General features: G+C 44.7%; 3 protein-coding genes across 18 annotated transcripts in view; all 3 read left to right on the plus strand.

The window, feature by feature from the left end:
- MED13 (mediator complex subunit 13) overlaps nt 1–5,357 on the plus strand; it is a 102,012-nt gene extending 96,655 nt beyond the window's left edge. The window contains exon 30 of the mRNA XM_082201646.1: nt 11–5,357. Coding sequence (XP_082057772.1) covers nt 11–143 — 133 coding nt within the window. The 3' untranslated portion in view covers nt 144–5,357. The remainder of the gene's footprint in view (nt 1–10) is intronic.
- The window catches only part of BRIP1 (BRCA1 interacting DNA helicase 1), a 313,915-nt gene that overhangs the window by 37,606 nt on the left and 257,426 nt on the right, over nt 1–18,883 (plus strand). The gene's annotated exons all lie outside the window — the stretch shown is intronic.
- The window catches only part of INTS2 (integrator complex subunit 2), a 29,785-nt gene continuing 18,791 nt past the window's right edge, over nt 7,890–18,883 (plus strand). Inside the window, exons 1-12 of one of the 4 annotated variants that reach the window (XM_082201690.1) lie at nt 7,890–7,999; nt 9,316–9,848; nt 10,081–10,219; nt 11,279–11,381; nt 11,732–11,845; nt 12,724–12,854; nt 13,669–13,842; nt 15,151–15,377; nt 16,976–17,101; nt 18,332–18,403; nt 18,550–18,664; nt 18,787–18,855. In XM_082201690.1, coding sequence (XP_082057816.1) covers nt 9,556–9,848; nt 10,081–10,219; nt 11,279–11,381; nt 11,732–11,845; nt 12,724–12,854; nt 13,669–13,842; nt 15,151–15,377; nt 16,976–17,101; nt 18,332–18,403; nt 18,550–18,664; nt 18,787–18,855 — 1,563 coding nt within the window. In that variant the 5' untranslated portion in view covers nt 7,890–7,999; nt 9,316–9,555. The other 3 variants (XM_082201693.1, XM_082201691.1, XM_082201692.1) reach the window with 3 other exon arrangements.

Genomic DNA, 18,883 nt, shown 5'->3' on the forward strand with positions numbered 1-18,883 from the left:
CTTCTCCCAGGTTTGTGTTGGAACAGTACAACGCACTTTCCTGGCTAACCTGTGATCCTGCGACCCAGGACCGGCGGTCGTGTCTCCCAGTTCACTTTGTGGTGCTGAATCAGTTGTATAACTTTATCATGAATATGCTGTGATCTTTATCTGAACTGGGCAAGGAGAAGAAAAACACAACAACCAGAGTAACAACAAAAAGGGAAAGGATTATTTCGCTGCAGGACTAAGTTAATTATTCTCTGTGCAAGTCATTTTTTTGTGATTTGAGGGAGGGGAATGTCATTTTTGGTCACTTCCAGCAACTATTTGGTTTTGACTTGCGGTGGGGACTGCATAACCCAGGTGTTTAATTCTCCATCTGCCCCCTGCTTTTGTTGGTGTTTTGCCTATACCAGACTGATTGGAGTGATGAATTGATCAGTCGAAATGTATTATAACACATCTTTTTAGTAGCAAAGTAACCATTCTCTCTCTCCCCCAATCCCATCCCGTCACAGTATTTGTGAAGAGTATATGAGCCATAGGCCCCAGCCATGTTTAATGAATATTTTAAAAAGTATGAGCATGGAGACAATAAGAAGACAAACGAGGAAGGAAAAAACCAGAATTTGTCGAATGCTTTTGGAACACTGCAATGTTCTTGTATCGGATTATAGTACCTAGTATTCAAAAAAAAAAATGCCTGCATCTCTTATTTATTGTAAGTTTTTAAATGTATAAATTGTCTTATATTTCTTAACCTCTTTTATAAAAAAAAATTTTCCTAGAAGGTTTATACCGCCTTCTTGCTTTAAAGCAATTGGTCTAAAAATATATATGTAATCGTCTTAATTGAAAGTTGCGGTAGGTTTGCTTTTAGAGTATTATTTTTTTGTAAGGGGGGGTTTGAGGGTATGGGGACAGTAAAATTTGTATTTGGTCTTGATGTACAGTTTAATGGGGGAATATAGGAGTTGGGGCGGGAGGGATATAAATGTCCATGCCATTGTGTGTGGGAGATTTACAGCTAAGCTGTAGTTGCAGATTATACGTGTACAGTAATGAAGTTCACTGTGTTTATATAAAATCGAAGAGAAAAAAAAAGGTACCGGGTCTTACAGCAATTTTATATCACACCTTTGCAGAGTTAACATAATGGCAATATATTAAAAGAAGTGATATTGTTAGGTGGTTTAACTTGTAGTGAGAATTTAAAAAAAGAATAATAATAATATTAATAATAATAATAAATTGTTTTAATTTTTTTTTGTATTTTTGTTGAGGGCCGAGACTAGTTTTTTCAGGCCTTTTCCCATTTTTCAAGCAAGGAGGGTGTGCTTGCTGCAAGGACCTCCTGCTCTTCCACCTGTGCGTTTTAGCCAAGAGAGAATCTGTGTCACCCGATGAAATCGCGACACTTTCTTCTTCTTCTTCCTTTTAAAAATGCCCTTCCCTTCAGTGAAGCTGTGTCACTTTCATCTTCCAAGTATTTTGGGGTTCATCACTAGGATCCCATTCAACCTTCTCCATGTTTGGATTAAATTACCATGAAACTGCAGCCGCTGCTACCCTTGCTGTCCTCCTTTTATGGTTTGGAATTTTAGCCCAACTTTAGCTACTTTATACATACTACTTTGAAGGGGAAAAAAAACCACAATAAGGAAAACCCAATCAGTTTTGATTCTAAGCTTTGATACGCATATGGATTGGAATATGGTGTAAATAGGTTCTCAGTGAATTCTGGTGTTTGAACTTGATTCCACTAATGAGAGAACAACCTCCTTTCTTTTGCTCTCTCTCCTCTTTCGCACTCCCCCTTTCTCAGGCCTCTCGATCTAATCTTCTTATTGGTTTTGACACTCTGTAATGGAAGTTTCAGGCTCCCCTTTTGAAATAGACATCCAGGTTCCAGCATGGTAAAACGCCAAGGGAACGGGCATGAACTGCGCCACTCCCACCTCTTCCTCCCTTCTGCCTGTGAACCCAATGGCTTTGTCTTCCTCCTCCACCCATGTATCCAGTCTTGAGTTGCTTCCTTGCCTTCCTGGAGGCAACACTTTGATCCCTCCCCTTTTCATATCTGCACGCTGCCGCTTTCAGAATTACTGTGTCCATTCAATTGAAGGTCTTCCGCCATGCAAGGTTTGCCCTGAGGCTGTGTTTCCATCCACAAATACTGAATCTGGACATTATTTTGCAGGTTGTGTTAAGGCACTCATGGAAACAGCAGCGGCAGCCACGTCTGCAGGTATGTGGGACCCTTAGGAAAGTTGTTCCCACCACCAGCCACCTGCTGCTGCTCAGCTTCGCTTTTTGAGGTTTGGTGAGCAATGGTGCAGACTTGTTGAGGAAGCCTTGTTAATAGCAAAGGTCACCAACTTGTCAGGCAAAATGGCTCACGGACCCTGTTTTATAGTGCAGGCCTAACCATGTCTACTCAGAAGTAAGTCCTATTGAATTCAGCGAGGCTTACTCCCAGGTAAGGGGGTTAGGATTGCAGCCCTAGTATCCCAAGTCTTCAACCCCCCTCATAATACCCAGTTTCTTACTTTCCAAAGTACTGCAATTGCAAGTATTCAGGATATTTTTGAAATCATGTGAAGTATGTACAACCTATTTAGACCTGAAAGCATTTCTTTTTCTGTGAAAAAAACAAAACTTTGAATTTCTTATTAGAGTATATCAGTGGTGGCGGCAGCAAGCACTAGTAGCAACTTTTCTTGGTGTGCAACTTAAGTAGAATTGATGAAGATTTCCTGTTCCTCTTAAAATTTTACAGAATGCTGACTGAAAAACCACCTATTTTGTTGCAAGATGAGAGTGATTAACATTTCAATGTGCTCATAATACCATATGATGATGTAAGTGCAGGTATTAAAATGATCTGCATCTCTTTTATCCCTGGGGTGAGCTTTTTGAAGTAAAACCTGGCCCCCTAAATTAGGAATTGATGTTTAAAGTAAGTGCAACATAGTCACATACAAATTTTAAATATTTGGGGTTGCATTTTACATTTCTGCTGTTTATTGCATTGCATTTTCTCTCTGTGTACACCTGTATTTGATATTCAAGTATCTGTTAACGGCAGATACTCTCCAGATGTTTCCACCTCCCTAAAGAGTGGTGCTAAAATTATTTGCCTAGAGCAGAATATGAGTCAGCCAGCATTAAGTACTTTCCAAGCCTCATGGGAGTTCAGTCGGAGAGCTTTCAATGTGTGCTTAATCTTCCCCACTTAAACCAGTGGAACTTAAATGCACTTTGCATGGACCATGACTTTGGGTGAGATTGCACAGAAGTCCTCAAAACTCCAGAATGGACTGTGTGTTGTTGACTAGGGAGCCAAGTTCATGGTAGGTCCATTTCAGGAAGATCAGGTTGCCCAGAGATTCTGCCATTTACCTGTTTAAATGATCATCGCACGGTGGTGGGACAATTGGCCTTAAGGAATAAGATGCCAGTAGAAATCAGATTTAAATTAATTGCCATGGAAGCATCCAAGGGATGTTGGGGTTAGGGTCAGCCGTTGATGGACCTGTCTGGACTCAAGTAAATGGCAGAGGAAATAAGTTTGAACAGCTGGAAACAGTTTATCGTGAATAAATCCCCAGCACATTTCGGGTTAAAACTATCAAAGCACAACCCCACGTGGCATTATCTTGTACCTATGGAAAGGTTATTTAACTTTATTTTCATTGAGCTATAGTATTGCTTCGTAATAAATAGTTCTTCCTTATAAGCCATCCAAAGGCTTCTGCCTCAATTTTCTTTTTGTCCCATGCAGGCTACACAATGCTTTGAGGATTTCTGTGTGAATCCATTTGAAATGCTGAGATTTCTGTGTCATTTTGTTAAGGCTCACAACTGGTGTTCCGGCTTGCAAAACACTAAATAGCAGAATTGCCAAATCACCTTGGTGTAGGACTACCCCGATTTTGGATGCTGCTCAGAGTAGGATGTCTTGGCTTGTCTTGCAAATGAAAGTAATGCTTGGGTCAGAGCGCCACCTGCCAGAGCTAGCCAAGATCTAAAACTCACAGTTTCTGTCTCTTTCTGTGTCTCTGTCTCTCCCACTCCCTAGACAGAAAAGAGAAAATTCATTTTGAGCTAAAACATAGAAAGGATTGGAATGTTTTTAAAAAAGGCTAGGAAGTTGAAACATGGGCATCTATCTTTCGATTTGTGGACAGCTTTAAACTAACGAAATGGCCAAGGTTGGGAAAGCCTTGCAGGCCTCATTGACTTCTTAATTCATTAGTAGGGCTGATTTATCAGTTCACAGGGCATGTGCATACTTCACAGGGATGGTCTGAAGGCAGCTGAGGCGGTAGCATTTCTGCAAATATCTAGCCAGCGTGAGCTATAACTTATGTTCAAATTGCTTGGTTTCCACAGTAGTGGCCTTAGATGCACACCCTTTTCTGCAAGTGTTTCTTAAACCTCTCATCTTACACATCCATCTGTATGGCACAGTTAACTTACTCCTTTTTTTGTATTTGCCTGCTCTTGGTAACTTATTTTTCAAAGCCCTGCATATTACAGAAAGCTCACAGGTGTGTTTAATGAAGCATATTTTGTCTTTACTGCAATATCAAAATGTGTTACTGGAAAACACTCGGATTTTGATCCTATTCAAACTGCCCTTGTGCCCTGCAACTAGCTTTGGCACAGACTATTATTTTGTTAATTCTTAGCCATGTATGCAGACAGCATTGCTTTGGGCTGGGTTTTCCTTCTTGTCAGCTTGCTTTGTCAATTAGGCCAATTCTGCTATTAGCTGTCCTGACACAAAATAAATATATAATAATAAAAATAAATTTCTCAAGATGACAAAATGTTATCACCTTTGAAAATAATTTCAGTCTAAGGATCCCAAATCACATGTAGAAAATACCCTTTTCTTTGCATCTGTTTCTAAAGGAGTAAAATTTCACTTTGAAAAAGTTAATCCTCAGGGTCAAACTTTTCAGGAAAGTTTTAGTGTATAATTAGTAGGTTTTCCAAATAAACTGGATTTGAGAACCTTGGAAACACTTACTTGCGTTTTAAAAGTTGTGGCATCGTTACTGGACATGTTGGTTTCATAAATGTTCTTTTAAAAAGCTGGGTCACTTTAACAGGGGGAGGAAGAGGAGATTTCTTAAGTTCGTATTCAGCAGTGACATTTAATGGTCCAAGTCTCTCTCTCTCTCTCTCTCTCTCTCTCTCTCTCTTTAACATTATGATAACAAAAAATACAATAAAAATAAGGAACAAACACTATTGTTGCAGAATGCCATGAACACTGAGTTGTACAAATTGTGATTGAGGAAATGGAAAAAGGTTTATACTTTTTAAAAAAAAATCAAATGGAATAAATTATTCATGAAGCCTTCCTTCATTGTGACGTCTCTTTGTTTTTTAAAAAACAACAACTCCACATGACCTTAAAAGTGACAGTTGTCTGTATGGGTTGGTTCCTGAATCAGAACTTCTTCTCTCCCCCCCCCCCCCATTTTCTTTGCATTTTTATCCAATCTTCGTTCCACTAGGCTCAGTCTAGGCAGTATTCATACTTGATCCCTCGCTCACTTTATCCTCACAACTTCCCTATGAGGTAGGTTAGGCTGAGAGAGCTAGCGGCTGGCCCAAAGCCACTCAGTGGCCTTTGCAGCCTGAGAGTTGGGATCTCCCTAGTCTTACTTGGACACTCTTAAGCAGAGGTCAGCAAACTTTTTTAGCAGGGGGCCGGTCCACTGTCCCTCAGACCTTGTGGGGGGCCGGACTATATTTTGAAAAATAAAAATGAATGAATTCCTATGCCCCACAAATAACCCAGAGATGCATTTTAAATAAAAGCACACATTCTACTCATGTAAAAACACTCTGATTCCCAATGAGAAGTTGATTGGGCCAGATCTGGCCCCCAGGCCTTAAGCAGCACACCACACTGACACCATAATACTCGCCACTGGGGCCTAGTGACTGTAAGAGAAGCCCTGCTGGTAAGAACAAAGGTCCACCTCACGCAGCATCCTGTTCTCACAGTGGTTAACATCCTATAGGAATCCCAACAGAACAGAAACTTGTTCTCAGAAGTACACTGCCTCTGATGATGGGGGGTAAGACATACTAGTAGATCTAGATAGCTTTATCCTCAGTGGAGGTAGAACATGGTCAGCCCTGCACTTCTTAAAAGCCACCAGGTAAGAAGTAGCCAGCCACACATGTGAGATCAGATGGCACAGAATCCTGCTTAGTTCTTTTTAAAAGCCCAGAGCCCTTTCCGGTTACATTACAGAGATGTTCCTGAAATGCTTGGTGGAACCTCAGAATCTTAGATGAATAAAATTTCCCAAAAGGCAGAGATTCAGTTCTCTTTTCCCCAGTTGTAACTAGCAAAAGCAGAGTAAAACACACTGATTTATGCAAAGCTGTTCATGTATCTTTCTCTCCTGTCATTGCTCAGACGTGAAAGATGTATGGTGACAGAAAGTTAGAAAGAGGATCCTATAAACTAACATAGCTTGTTGGACAGAAGGCAGCCACCACCCTAAACACAAAGGGCTACTCAAAATATTAGTGTGGCAAAGTAGATCATATTTTTAATGTTAAAAACAGCATTTTAGCAGCAATGACTAAAACAGGGATAGGAAACCTTTGGCTGTCCAGATGTTGTTGACCTTCAGTTTCCATAATCCCTGCTCAGTGGCCATGCTGCTTGGGATGGATAGGAGCTGAAGGGCAACAGTTCCACCATAAGTGAGCTAAAATATGCCTTTATTATGTCCACATATAAAGTACTTTTAAGTTCCTGATGGCCTGAATGGAGGACAAAAATATCAGCTACTTTTAGGCTTAGGCAACCACGATTCCTTGAGATGTTTGTTCCTGCAGTGTCTTGCTACTTGAAATTTAGCCATCACATGGAAAGAACCTGTGTGGCTCCTTTATCCTTAGGAACATTTTTTTCTCTCCGGAATAAACTGGAAATGGAGTGATATCTCATCTTCACAACTACCACTCTCTACACCGCACCTCACCCTGGACTGCTGCCCTTCTCATTTATCATTACATTTATACAGATAATAAGGCATAGAATAGACGTGTAAAATAAATTGTATTAATAACATAAAATGACTCAATTTTAAATGATGACAAGCTGTTATCCGCATCTACTTCTGATTTTTTATTTGCCTCTTTTTTATTAGCTTTGTTTATTAGCTTTGTTACATTTAGAGTGGGATCGTATCCAACTTAAAAGTCATACCCACTGAAATGAAGGAAACAACGTAAGTCCTGTCCTTTTAATTTACATGAGTCTACTCTTGAGTAGGACGCGGGTGGCGCTGTGGGCTAAAGCCTCAACGCCTAGGGCTTGCCGATCGAAAGGTCGGCGGTTCGAATCCCCGCGGCGGGGTGCGCTCCCGCTGTTCGGTCCCAGCGCCTGCCCACCTAGCAGTTCGAAAGCACCCCCGGGTGCAAGTAGATAAATAGGTACCGCTTACCAGCGGGAAGGTAAACGGCGTTCCGTGTGCGGCTCTGGCTCGCCAGAGCAGCGATGTCACGCTGGCCACGTGACCCGGAAGTGTCCTCGGACAGCGCTGGCCCCCGGCTAATAAATGTGAGATGGGCGCACAAACCCCACAGTCTGTCAAGACTGGCCCGTTCGGGCAGGGGTACCTTTACCTTTACCTTTACTCTTGAGTATGATAGATGTTGGCTGTAGCCCAGAATCATTCCTCCCTTCTAAGTCACCTTGGGAGATTTCTCGTTTTTGCATAAACGCTTTAAAATGACCATTAATAAACAACAAGGGCAAGCCCCTTGCTGCTGTCTTACAGGCGGGCAAAGCACTGAACTCCGGGCGGAAATAAAGGAGAGCGTGATTGAAGTCACTTCCGCCCTCACGAAGGAGGGTCTTTCTATCGTAATTCTGCTCCGCGCCGGAAGTGGGGCGTTGCTTGGCGCCGGCTACTGTTGGGAGGAAATGACGCTACGCTGCCGGAAGTAGTGTCTCATAAGGTTGTGTACGAAGGTGTGTAGTTGTTTCTGGGTCGGGGTGGGCAGGTGGGTCTGCTTCTCTTTCCTAGGTAGGGCTTGGACACCTGGCTTCCCATTTCCCCCTTTTCCCCATTTACCTGAGACGCCTGGGTCCTTTCCTTAGGCACAGCCCGCTTCCTCTATCGCTCTCCTGCTTTTGCTCCTTCAGTGCCATTTATTCATCAGTTTATTCTATTCTGTGGATACCTCGCACTTCCTCTGGTAGCCTACATGGCTCTTTTCCTCCCCGTTTTATCTTCCTAACAGCCCTTTGAGGTAGGTCAGGTTGGCACAATGGCTGGCTTGGCTATGACCAGCCAGCGGGATCCATGGCAGGGTGAGGATTTTAAACGTGGCTCTTCCCAGTCCGACACTTTTAACTCGGCCTGCCCCATCCTTGTGCCTTTCGGGTGTTGTTGGACTCCAGCTCCCATCAGCCACTGCATGGCCGGTGGTCAGGGATTATGGGAGTTGTAGTTCAGCAACGTCTGGAGGAGCACCAGGTTGGGGAAGGCACCTTCTAACCACTACGCGACACTACCTCTCAGCCTTTGCCTAATTTCCCCACCTCCTTTTTTTGCACCCCTAACTGAAGGAGGGAGGGGATTGCCCTTTGCATGCTCATTTAAAATGCTGTTGCAAAATAACTTTTCATTGATAAAGCTCCATCCAGGTGCTTTGCAAAGTATGAGAGGAGCGTTAACAATCTACAGATGGGCACATGAGAAATGGGAGGGAGACAGTGACTGGGATAAATAGGGGAAGAATATGAGGTTTTTGTAATTAGTCCAGACTTTGGCTTCAGTCCTAACCCTATTTATCTGGGAGTATGCCCCGTGGAACTCAGTGCACCTTCTGAAATGACATGGTTAGGATTGCATTATTATTAGTTACAATAAGACTTGGGCTAGAGAGAATGTAGCACTCACCTTCCAAAGGAAACTTTTAGCATAAATGATGCTGTTATTAGCTTTGTCAGGGTAATGTAGAAGGCTTTGGAGTTCTGCAGAATGCTTCAGGGAGGAAGCATTTAGTGTAGCTTGAAAACTTGCTTAGTCCCCGACCCCTTTGCATCAGCATCTCGGTTTCAGGGGAATCCAGTAAATCACCCTAAACAAACCATCTTTACCACAACAATTAGAGAAATATTATTCTAGGGCCTTAAAAAATTAGGCTAATTGGACAAAGTATATTTTGTTCCTCAGGTGGTTGCTATTTACTCATGACATAAACTCATGAGAGAGCGTTCTGCATTCCTGTATTACTTTTGCACATTGTATTCTTATTGTCCTGATTTGTTTTATCCTACAGGGAATTGCAGCCTGTGTTTAGAGATGAAACTAGCCGTTTCTTTGTCTACGTGCATCTGTTGAGGTAGGCTGCTGCCTCTGAAAACTCCTCCTGCCCTAAAGCTGTTAGCCCCTAAGATTTAACCATATACTAGCACCTGCTGACTAACCTGGAATTTTGGATCTTCATCCGACTGCTACCTGACCCAGCAACTGCCCGCTTAGCTTCCTGTGGTATTGTGGTTTCAAGTCACCTGGGGAAATGGCGGACTGCTCGGCACTGCAGTTCGTCAGCCCTTATGCTTTTGAAGCCATGCAGAAAGTAGACGTCGTGCGCTTAGCGGCCCTGAGTGATCCAGAGCTCCGGTTGTTGCTGCCTTGCTTGGTGAGGATGGCCTTGTGTGCCCCGGCAGATCAGAGTCAGGGCTGGGCCCAGGACAAAAAGCTGATCCTTCGCTTGCTTTCTGGAGTGGAAGCTGTCAACTCCATCGTAGCCTTGCTGTCTGTGGACTTTCACGCTTTGGAACAGGATGCCAACAAGGAACAACAGCTTAGGTAACTAAAAGGAGCAAGCCCGGGATTGGAACCTGAGGGGGCTTCCAGATATTGTGTGCACTCTGTCTCCCATTGGCCCCAGCCAGCACAGCCCAATAATCAGAGATAATGGGAGTTGTAGCCCAGCAGTGTTTGGAGGGCCACAAGTTTCTAGACCTGGGTGAGGCATTTCTGGAGGGGGATGTGCTCCTTCAGTCTGTTTGAGCAGTTGTGTGTTCTGTCCTCTTGCTAGGCATAAGCTTGGAGGGGGTGGTGGCGAGAGCATCTTGGTGTCTCAGCTGCAACATGGCCTCACCCTGGAGTTTGAACACAGCGATTCTCCACGGCGCCTTCGTCTTGTGCTTAGTGAACTGCTGGCAATTATGAACAAGGTGAGTTTCTTCCCTCCCCCTGCCTTAAGGAACTTCTTAATTTGTACAAGATTCTTCTTCTTTTTCTTTCCTTTTTAAAGAATTGATTGGCAGATGCCCAAACTGATTGAAGTAGTTTGGCAGGGGTTTTCACCTGTTGTTTTTTTACAGTGGCAATGACAGGATGCACCCCCTGCTAGCACAAAAATACAAAATTTCAGCGTACCACTGAAATGAATAAAGTTGGGGTGGGTAAAATAACCATCAGTGGATTTTTGCGTGAAAGGCTTGTGAGCTCAGTTCAGGTTTGGTGGTCTCACAAATTTCAAGTAATGAGAGGTCCAAGAATGACAGAGGTCCAAGTAATGGTTTGACCAAACTGCGGGAGGCAGTGGAAGACAGGAGTGCTTGGCATGCTCTGGTCCATGGCGTCACGAAGAGTCAGACACGACTAAACAACCACAAACAAAATGAGAGGTCCAAGAATTTTTTGGCAAACTGGGATTTGTTTATTGATTTTATAAATAGGAGGGAATCTGGTAGAACGGTTCCAGCTACATATAAAACAGTGTGGTCTTTTTAAGGGTAAGCAGGATCAACTGAAGAAGCGTTCGATAAACTGAAATATGGATCTCATTACTGGAGTTATTTTTTTTTTGGTTATAGGTTTTTTAAAAGAAGGAAAACAAAAAGAAAAAAATAGAACTATATATATTACAGCAGGTCAAACAGAAGATTCTTTATTTCTATTTGTAGAATTCATTGTGCTGTAAGTAAATGTAATCTGAATTCTGAAGTGGGGGTTACTTACATTTATAATATGGTTTGGTATGAGGATTTTTTAAAATGGTAGTTAGAATAAATTTCCTGGACTCAGATCAGCATTATTTAATATTCAGCCTATATCTTTTGCACCAGCCTTCAGTTGGTTGGTGGATTTGGGGCTACCAGCAAAACGAAGAAAGAAGATCCCGCAAGCCTGAACATCTTCTGCCCTCCCTGGATGTTTGGTTCTCAGGCCTCACAACTGGTGTGTGTTCTGTTTTAAAGCGCCTCTCTAAATACAACTTTTCTTTGCAGGTGGCCGAGGCCAACTGTGAGTTTTTTTTCAAGTCGTCGGAGCTGTTTGAGAGCCCTGTTTATTTGGAGGAAGCCGCTGATGTCCTCTGCATCCTTCAAGCCGGTGTGTGCTCTTTGAAGTCGTAACTGCTTCTTAAAATTCAATTGAGTCCAAATAAATGACTTGTTCTTAAGCTGTGTGATGAGGCCACCTTGTGCTCCTTGGAGCAAAGGTGGGATATAAATGTAATGCATATAATAATAATAATAATAATAATAATAATAATAATAATAATAAAAAATAATATTGTGGCACAGAATGAAATTTCCTCTCCACTGGGAGGAACTCCACAATTGCTGCCAGTGAGAGGTTCCTTCTCTCCCGAAGTATTCACGAATGCTCTCCCGATTTGACTCTCAGGACAGAAAGCTGTCGGTGGCCGTTGCTAATATTTTAAAACTATTTCAATTCAGAACTCCCATCGCTCTTGCCTATTGTGGACGTGGCTGAAGCTTTGCTGCATGTGAAGAACGGCGCTTGGTTCCTCTGTCTCTTAGTGGCCAATGTTCCTGACAGCTTTAACGAAGGTAAGCTGCACAATTCATAGCAAACTCATTCTCTGATTGCGGTTCCTTTTGTGTAGCCAAAACAGCACCATCCAAGCACAGGTGGGGAGGACTCGGCAGAATTAGGGGGACCCCAGAGGCATATGGGGAGCTCAAAAACCGCCCAACGCAGACTGATTATGCTCAGGGGGCGTGGAAATGCTGATAGACTCAGGGTGAGGGGAGTGGGTCGAAACGGAGTGTTTTGCAAAAGGGTATGGTTAGCTGGAGCCCTGAGTAGGGGGAACACTGTGCACTGCAACAGATCTCACTTGTCTACTGTAATTTACAGCTTTCTTTTACTTCAAATCACACAAAGACACAAACACTATCTATTGCCAGTGCCAGCTACCTGGGGAAGAGGTTGTGGCCAGTTGCTGGCCGCTGCCGTTTTATAGATGGCAGTGGGGCACATAAATTGCCATTAGCAATTTGCAGCTTCCTCTTCCTTTACAAGCCATATTTCTGTTATTGACTTTCTCCACTGAGTGCCTTCCGGAGGTTTTCCGGACTACAGATCAGCCCCAGCCAGCACAACTGTACTAAATCCAGACACTCGCATAGGCCTGTGGTACCCAACACTCCTGAGTGCCGGGTTTGTGCATAAAATAAAATTAGACCGAATGGCAAAGAAGCAATTTGGCTTCTGAACACATTTAGCTTAGGTGAGATCCCCCCCCCCCCCAGAAGAGAGATTTGCCGAGTCTTGGAATAACCAATAGCCGCTAGGAAATTTTGACGTGGCGTTGTAACATTTTAAAATAGACAGGGTTTTGCAAAGGAGAAGCAATTTATGTCCGACGTTCAGGGGTCATAACCAATAACACACAATAACCCCCTCTCCCTTTGGCTGGTTGCAGTGTGCAGGGGCTTGATCAAGAACGGCGAGCGGCAGGACGAGGAAAGCTTTGGAGGCCGCCGCAGGACAGAGGCTCTCCGCCAGCTCTGCAAGATGAACCCTTCCCAGGCGCTGAGGGTCCGAGGCATGGTGGTAAGTCTTTGCAAAAGAGGCAGGTGGGCCGACTGAAAGTGAGCTTTGGGTTGCTGGTGGGGTGTTCGTAATGGCTGGGAGACCTGCAGGCTGTTCAGGAAGGAGCAGGGCTGGGATCTCCTTGGAGGGAGGGAGATCCAGTGGCTCTCTTGGATGCAAGTAGTGGCTCAGTGTTGTATTTTAACAGGCAAAACGACATCAACTCCATACTACAACTACTATCATCAGTTGTCTAAGCAAAGGACTGCACATTGCCACCTGCTGATTCCTAGATATGATATTTGGGTGGGTGAAGGGGTCTTAAGGGGGCTTCCAGGACTGCCCCTCATCCAGGGCAAGGCAGCCAGAATTGCCACAGACATCCGCTGCAACTTGAAAAATTTGTGCTTGAGCTTTGTTTTCCCCTACTCCCTCTCCTTTCCGTTTCCTTGCTCGTCGTGTCTTTTTTATTACGTGCCTGCGGGCAGGGATGGCCAGAGAACCAATTTTTATAAGTTGCTCTAAGAGCCTTTTTGGCTTAAACTGGGGCAGGGTATAAATGCTGTAGATAAAGGATGTCATTGGTTCCTGTCCCTTTTGTGTCTACACGTCTGGTTGGGGGAATCTCCTTCCAAATTAAATATTTTTTATTTATGTATTAAATTCATTTACTGCCCTTTGTCTGAGGATCACAAGGATTTGCAAGTATAAAAACACAAAAGACACATAGCATGATCACGAGAAAGACAATACCACCCTGCGCCCAGATTTAAAAGGCTGAACAAACACCTGAGCATGTGTGGCTTTTTCCACTTTCTGTTTCTTTTTGGGTCAGGTGGAAGAGTGCCACTTACCTGGACTTGGTGTTGGTTTAACTCTGGACCACACAAAGAACGAGTCTTCGGAGGACAGTGTCAGTGATCTCGTCTGCTTTGTCAGCGGCTTGCTGCTGGGGACCAACGCCAAAGTCCGGACTTGGTTTGGGACTTTTATCCGGAACGGGCAGCAGGTGAGTGTTGCTGACATTGCCTTTCCTTGGGGTCCTGGTGCTTTAATTAGCTACGTCATAGAATCATAGAGTTGGAATAGACCACAAGGGCCATCGAGTCCAACCCCCTGCCAAGCAGGAAACACCATGAGAATGTATGTGAATTCCAGAGGTTCTCATGCTGCTTTGGAAAAGAGTGGAATTTTATGGATTCGGCTCGAAATGCAAACCGAATCAGAATATCTGCTCCATCCCTCACTCTGACTCGCATGGGAACCTAAAGCCTTGCTGTTCTCCCAAAGAGAGAGCACTATATGGTGTAATAGGTAGAGTGTTGGACTAGGACCTGGGAGGCCAGGGTTTGAATCGCCACCCAACATGAAGCTCACTGGGTCACCTGGGAGTCAGTCCATGTCTCTCAGCCTAAGCTGCCTCCCAGGGTTGTTGTGAGGATAAAATGCGGAAGGGAGGATAATATGCACTACCTTGAGCTCTTTGAAGGAAAAAGTAGTATATAAAAGTAGGAAATATAAAGTTATATGTAACTTTTATATATGTAAAAGTTGTGTGTGTGTGTGTGTGTGAGAGAGAGAGAGAATTTTTGTGTTTTATATGAATTTGCCAATGTTTTATAGATAGTATATAAATCTAAGAATTAAAAAGAACTATACAGTATGTGTTTGTTTGTGGGTGTGAGCGTGTATGAATTTGACAATGTTTCACTGAAATTTGTTAATGGTACAAGGTATTTATGTTTTTAAACGAAAGTCCCTTGAACTGTAACAAACAGCTAGCAAGTCTAGCAATAGCAATAATATCTGTTTTGAAAACAGAGCTTTAGAGCTTTTTTAAAAGGACCGCTGACAGTTAAGTCCAGTTGCAAACAACTCTGGGGTTGCGGCGCCCATCTCGTTTTACTGGCCGAGGGAGCCAACGTTTGTCCGCAGACATCTTCCGGTTAATGTGGCCAGCATGACTAAGCCACTTCTGGTGAACCAGAGCAGCGCACGGAAACGCCGTTTACCTTCCCACCGGAGCAGTACCTATTTATCTACTTGCACTTTGACATGCTTTCGAACTGCTAGGTTGGCAGGAGCAGGGACCGAGCAACGGGAGCTCACCCCGTCGCGGGGATTCGAACTGCCGACCTTCCGAACGGCAACCCTAGGCTCAGTGGTTTAGACCTGTGTGGCGCTTTTTGAGCTTTTAAGGGAAGTTAAAGGGGGTGGGAATGAGTGTGTATCGGAAGCTGTTAAGGCCTTTGCCAAGGATTGAGCTGTTTTTGCTGGGATTGCCGTCTCGTGACGTTTCCTCCTTTCTCCTGCGCAGAGGAAGAGGGAGACGCTCAGCTCGGTGCTCTGGCAGATGCGTCGCCAGCTGCTCCTGGAACTGATGGGGATCCTGCCCACTGTCCGCAGCATGCATGTGCCAGAAGAGGCGGAGGCGGACATGGAGCCCAACGTCTCCGTGTACTCGGGGCTGAAGGAGGAGCACGTGGTCAAAGCCAGCGCCCTCCTGCGTCTCTACTGCGCTCTGATGGGCATCGCGGGCCTGAAGTAAGCACTTTGGGGCGTTCTTTTGTCGGCTTGTATGTACAGAAGCACACACAAGAAAATAGCACTCGTCAAGGATGATAATTCACCAAGACATTCAGGTGGCATGATAATAATAATATAATAATTTATTATTTATTATTTATACCCTGCCCATCTGGCTGGGCTTCCCCAGCCACTCTGGGCGACTTCCAACCAAATATTAAAATACAGTAATACATCAAACATTAAAAGCTTCCCTAAACAGGGCTGCCTTCAGATGTCTTCTAAAAGTTTGGTAGTTGTTATTCTCTTTGACATCTGGTGGGAGGGCATTCCATAGGGCGGGCGCCACCACCGAGAAGGCCTTCTGCCTGGTTCCCTGTAACTTGGCTTCTTGCAGTGAGGGAACTGCCAGAAGGCCCTTGGCACTGGAGCTCAGTGTCCGGGCAGAACGATGGGGGTGGAGACGCTCCTTCAGATATACTGGACCGAGGCCATTTAGGGCTTTAAAGGTCAGCACCAACACTTTGAATTGTTCTCCGAAACGTACTGGGAGCCAATGTAAGTCTTTCAAGACCGGTGTTATGTGATCTCGGCAGCCGCTCCCAGTCACCAGTCTAGCTGCCGCATTCTGGATTAGTTGTAGTTTCTGGGTCACCTTCAAAGGTAGCCCCACGTAGAGCGCATTGCAGTAGTCCAAGCGGGAGATAACCAGAGCATGCACTACTCTGGCGAGACAGTCTACGGGCAGGTAGGGTCTCAGCCTGAGTACCAGATGGAGCTGCTAAACAGCCGCCCTGGACACAGAATTGACCTGTGCCTCCATGGACAGCTGTGAGTCCAGAATGACTCCCAGGCTGCGCACCTGGTCCTTCAGGGGCACAGTTACTGCATTCAGGACCAGGGAGTCCTCCACACCAGCCCACCCCCTGTCCCCCCAAAACAGTACATAACAGTTGTAATCATTACTAAGGTACCTGGAATGAGGGTAATGCAGTTTCTCCCAAATCAGCCTTGTTATTTGCAGATTTGGGCCCTGTTTGCCTTACAGTTTGGGGCTGACCCATCCACATTACACATTTAAAACTCTTATCATACCACTTTAAACACTAATGGCTCCCCCCAAAGAATTCTGGGACCTGTAGTCTGTTAAAGTTCCTGAGAGTTGTTAGGAGACCCCTGTTCCCCTCACTGGCCTACAAGTCCCAGAGTTCCCTGGGATGAGGGATTGATTGTTAAACCTCTCTGGGAATTATAGCTCTCTGAAGGGGAAATTGGGGTCTCTCTCGCCTGCCTCTGATCAAGGAGGCTGAGCATAGCCATCGTAGCTAGTAGCCTTTTCCTTTGCAGATATGCCCAACTCCTCTCTTAAAGCCATCCAAGTTGGTGGCTGTCACTCTGCCTCTTGTGGGAGGGAGTTCCACAGTTGCCACGAATCGCTGAGTGACAGAAATTTGTTTTGTTCATCCTGAATCTTCTGCAGGCTGATAACTTTTATTGAGGGCTTGTGACTCACGTAAATGTTTGCGCCTGCCCCCCAACCCCCTGCATCTGTGAAGAAAATGCTTTCTTGTTCTGATGAGACGATGGGTCTCTCTCTTTGTCTTGTTGGTGTCCAGGCCGACGGACGAGGAGTCTGAGCAGCTGCTCCAGCTCATGACCAGCCGCCCCCCGGCCACTCCAGCCGGCGTCCGCTTTGTCTCGCTCTCCTTCTGCATGCTCCTGGCCTTCTCCACGCTTGTCAGGTACCCTTTCGACGGCAGGCGGAGGAACCCTTTTGTCACTTGGGGGGGGGAGAGAAAATGCAGGGGGGGGGGACATGGGCCAAGCATTGTTTCAAAGCTCTCCCATTCCCACCTGCAGAGGACGTTAGACCATGGGTAGGCAAACTAATCGCCTTCTAAATCCGGCAGAAGGTCTGGGAATCAGTGTGTTTTTACATGAGTAGAACGTGTCCTTTTATTTAAAATGCATCTCTGGGTTATTTGTGGGGCATAGGAATTTGTTCATTCCCCACCCTGAAAAAAATAGTCCGCCCCCCCAACAAGGTCTTAGGGGCAGTGGACCGGCCCCCTGCTGAAAAAGTTTGCTGATCCCTGTTAGACGTCCTGTCTTGCAGAAGCCTTTAGGACTTGTTGACCCATTAATAGCGTCCAGCATTTTCCCAGGGGTGAAAGTTTGGGTGGAAGAACGCAATTGGTTTTATTGCAGAGTTATCGCCGCATGCAGGATTGTGGGTGATGGGGTGAAGCTGCTGGTAGTAGTAGTAGTAGTAGTAATAATAATAATAATAATAATAATAATAATAATAATAAATTTATTATTTATACCCTGCCCATCTGGCTGGGTTTCCCCAGCCACTCTGGGTGGCTCCCAACATAATAATAATAATAATAATAATAATAATAATAATAATAATAATAATAATAATAAATAAAGGAGGTAAGGAGAAGAGTCCCTGCTTGCCATTGGCTGAGCTGCCCTGATGTCAGAGAGGCAGGGCCTATTCTAGTCTAGATTCCTCTGCTATCTGAGGCTAGGGAGGCAGAAGAGGCAGATGATAGTGTAAGCAAGAGTGATTGGTTGTAGTGCCTCGCTATGAAACGCCTTCCCTGCATCAGTCAGTCAACCATCACCTACCCTTTTTAACATTTAGGATCAAGTGGGGGAGGGGAAGTTACTGCCTTTCTAGTTTCTTCGTTAGGTTTTTATTGTAGTATTATTATTAACCCCATCTGGCTGGGTTTCCCCAGCTGCTCTGGGCGGCTTCTAAGACATATTAAAATATAATAAAATGTCAGACATTAAAAACTTCCTAATACAGGACCGGCTTCAGATGTCTTCTGAAAGTTGTGGAGTTCTTTATCTCCTGGACATCTGATGGGATGGCCTGGCTCGATATAATAGCATAAAACAATGGGGACTAGTTGACTCTTTCATCTGCATCTATAACGGGAACATCTTCTTTTATGTAGCACTCCTGAGCAGGAGCAGCTGATGGTGATGTGGTTGAGCTGGATGATCAAAGAAGAAGCTTATTTTGAAAGGTGAGAAGAGAGCGGGCCTTTTTCTGCTTTCCCTGGGAAAAATTATGCAGCCCCTGAGGTGTTTTCAATAATAATGATGATGATGATGATGATGATGATGTCCTCGTTGTCAACTCTCCTCCTCCTCCCGTCTCCTGTTCCAACAGCACTTCTGGGGTATCAGCATCCTTTGGCGAGATGCTGCTCTTGGTTGCCATGTATTTCCATAGCAACCAACTCAGCGCTATCATCGACTTGGTCTGCTCTACTCTGGGGATGAAGGTAAGCGCTCCTGCCTTGTGCAGAGGCATCCTTCTTTGAATTCTCCTCCTGCAGAATGCTGGACATAATGGGCCATTGGCCTGACCCAGCCGGCTCTTACCCATGTAACCCTTTTGTTTCAGATTGTTATTAAGCCGAGTTCTCTGAGCCGCATGAAGACCATCTTCACGCAGGAGATTTTCACGGAACAGGTGACCCGGCCCATTCCACACTCAGCCT

This window comes from Podarcis vaucheri (genome assembly GCF_965113315.1).
Source record: "Podarcis vaucheri genome assembly, chromosome: 15".
Taxonomy (NCBI): domain Eukaryota; kingdom Metazoa; phylum Chordata; class Lepidosauria; order Squamata; family Lacertidae; genus Podarcis; species Podarcis vaucheri.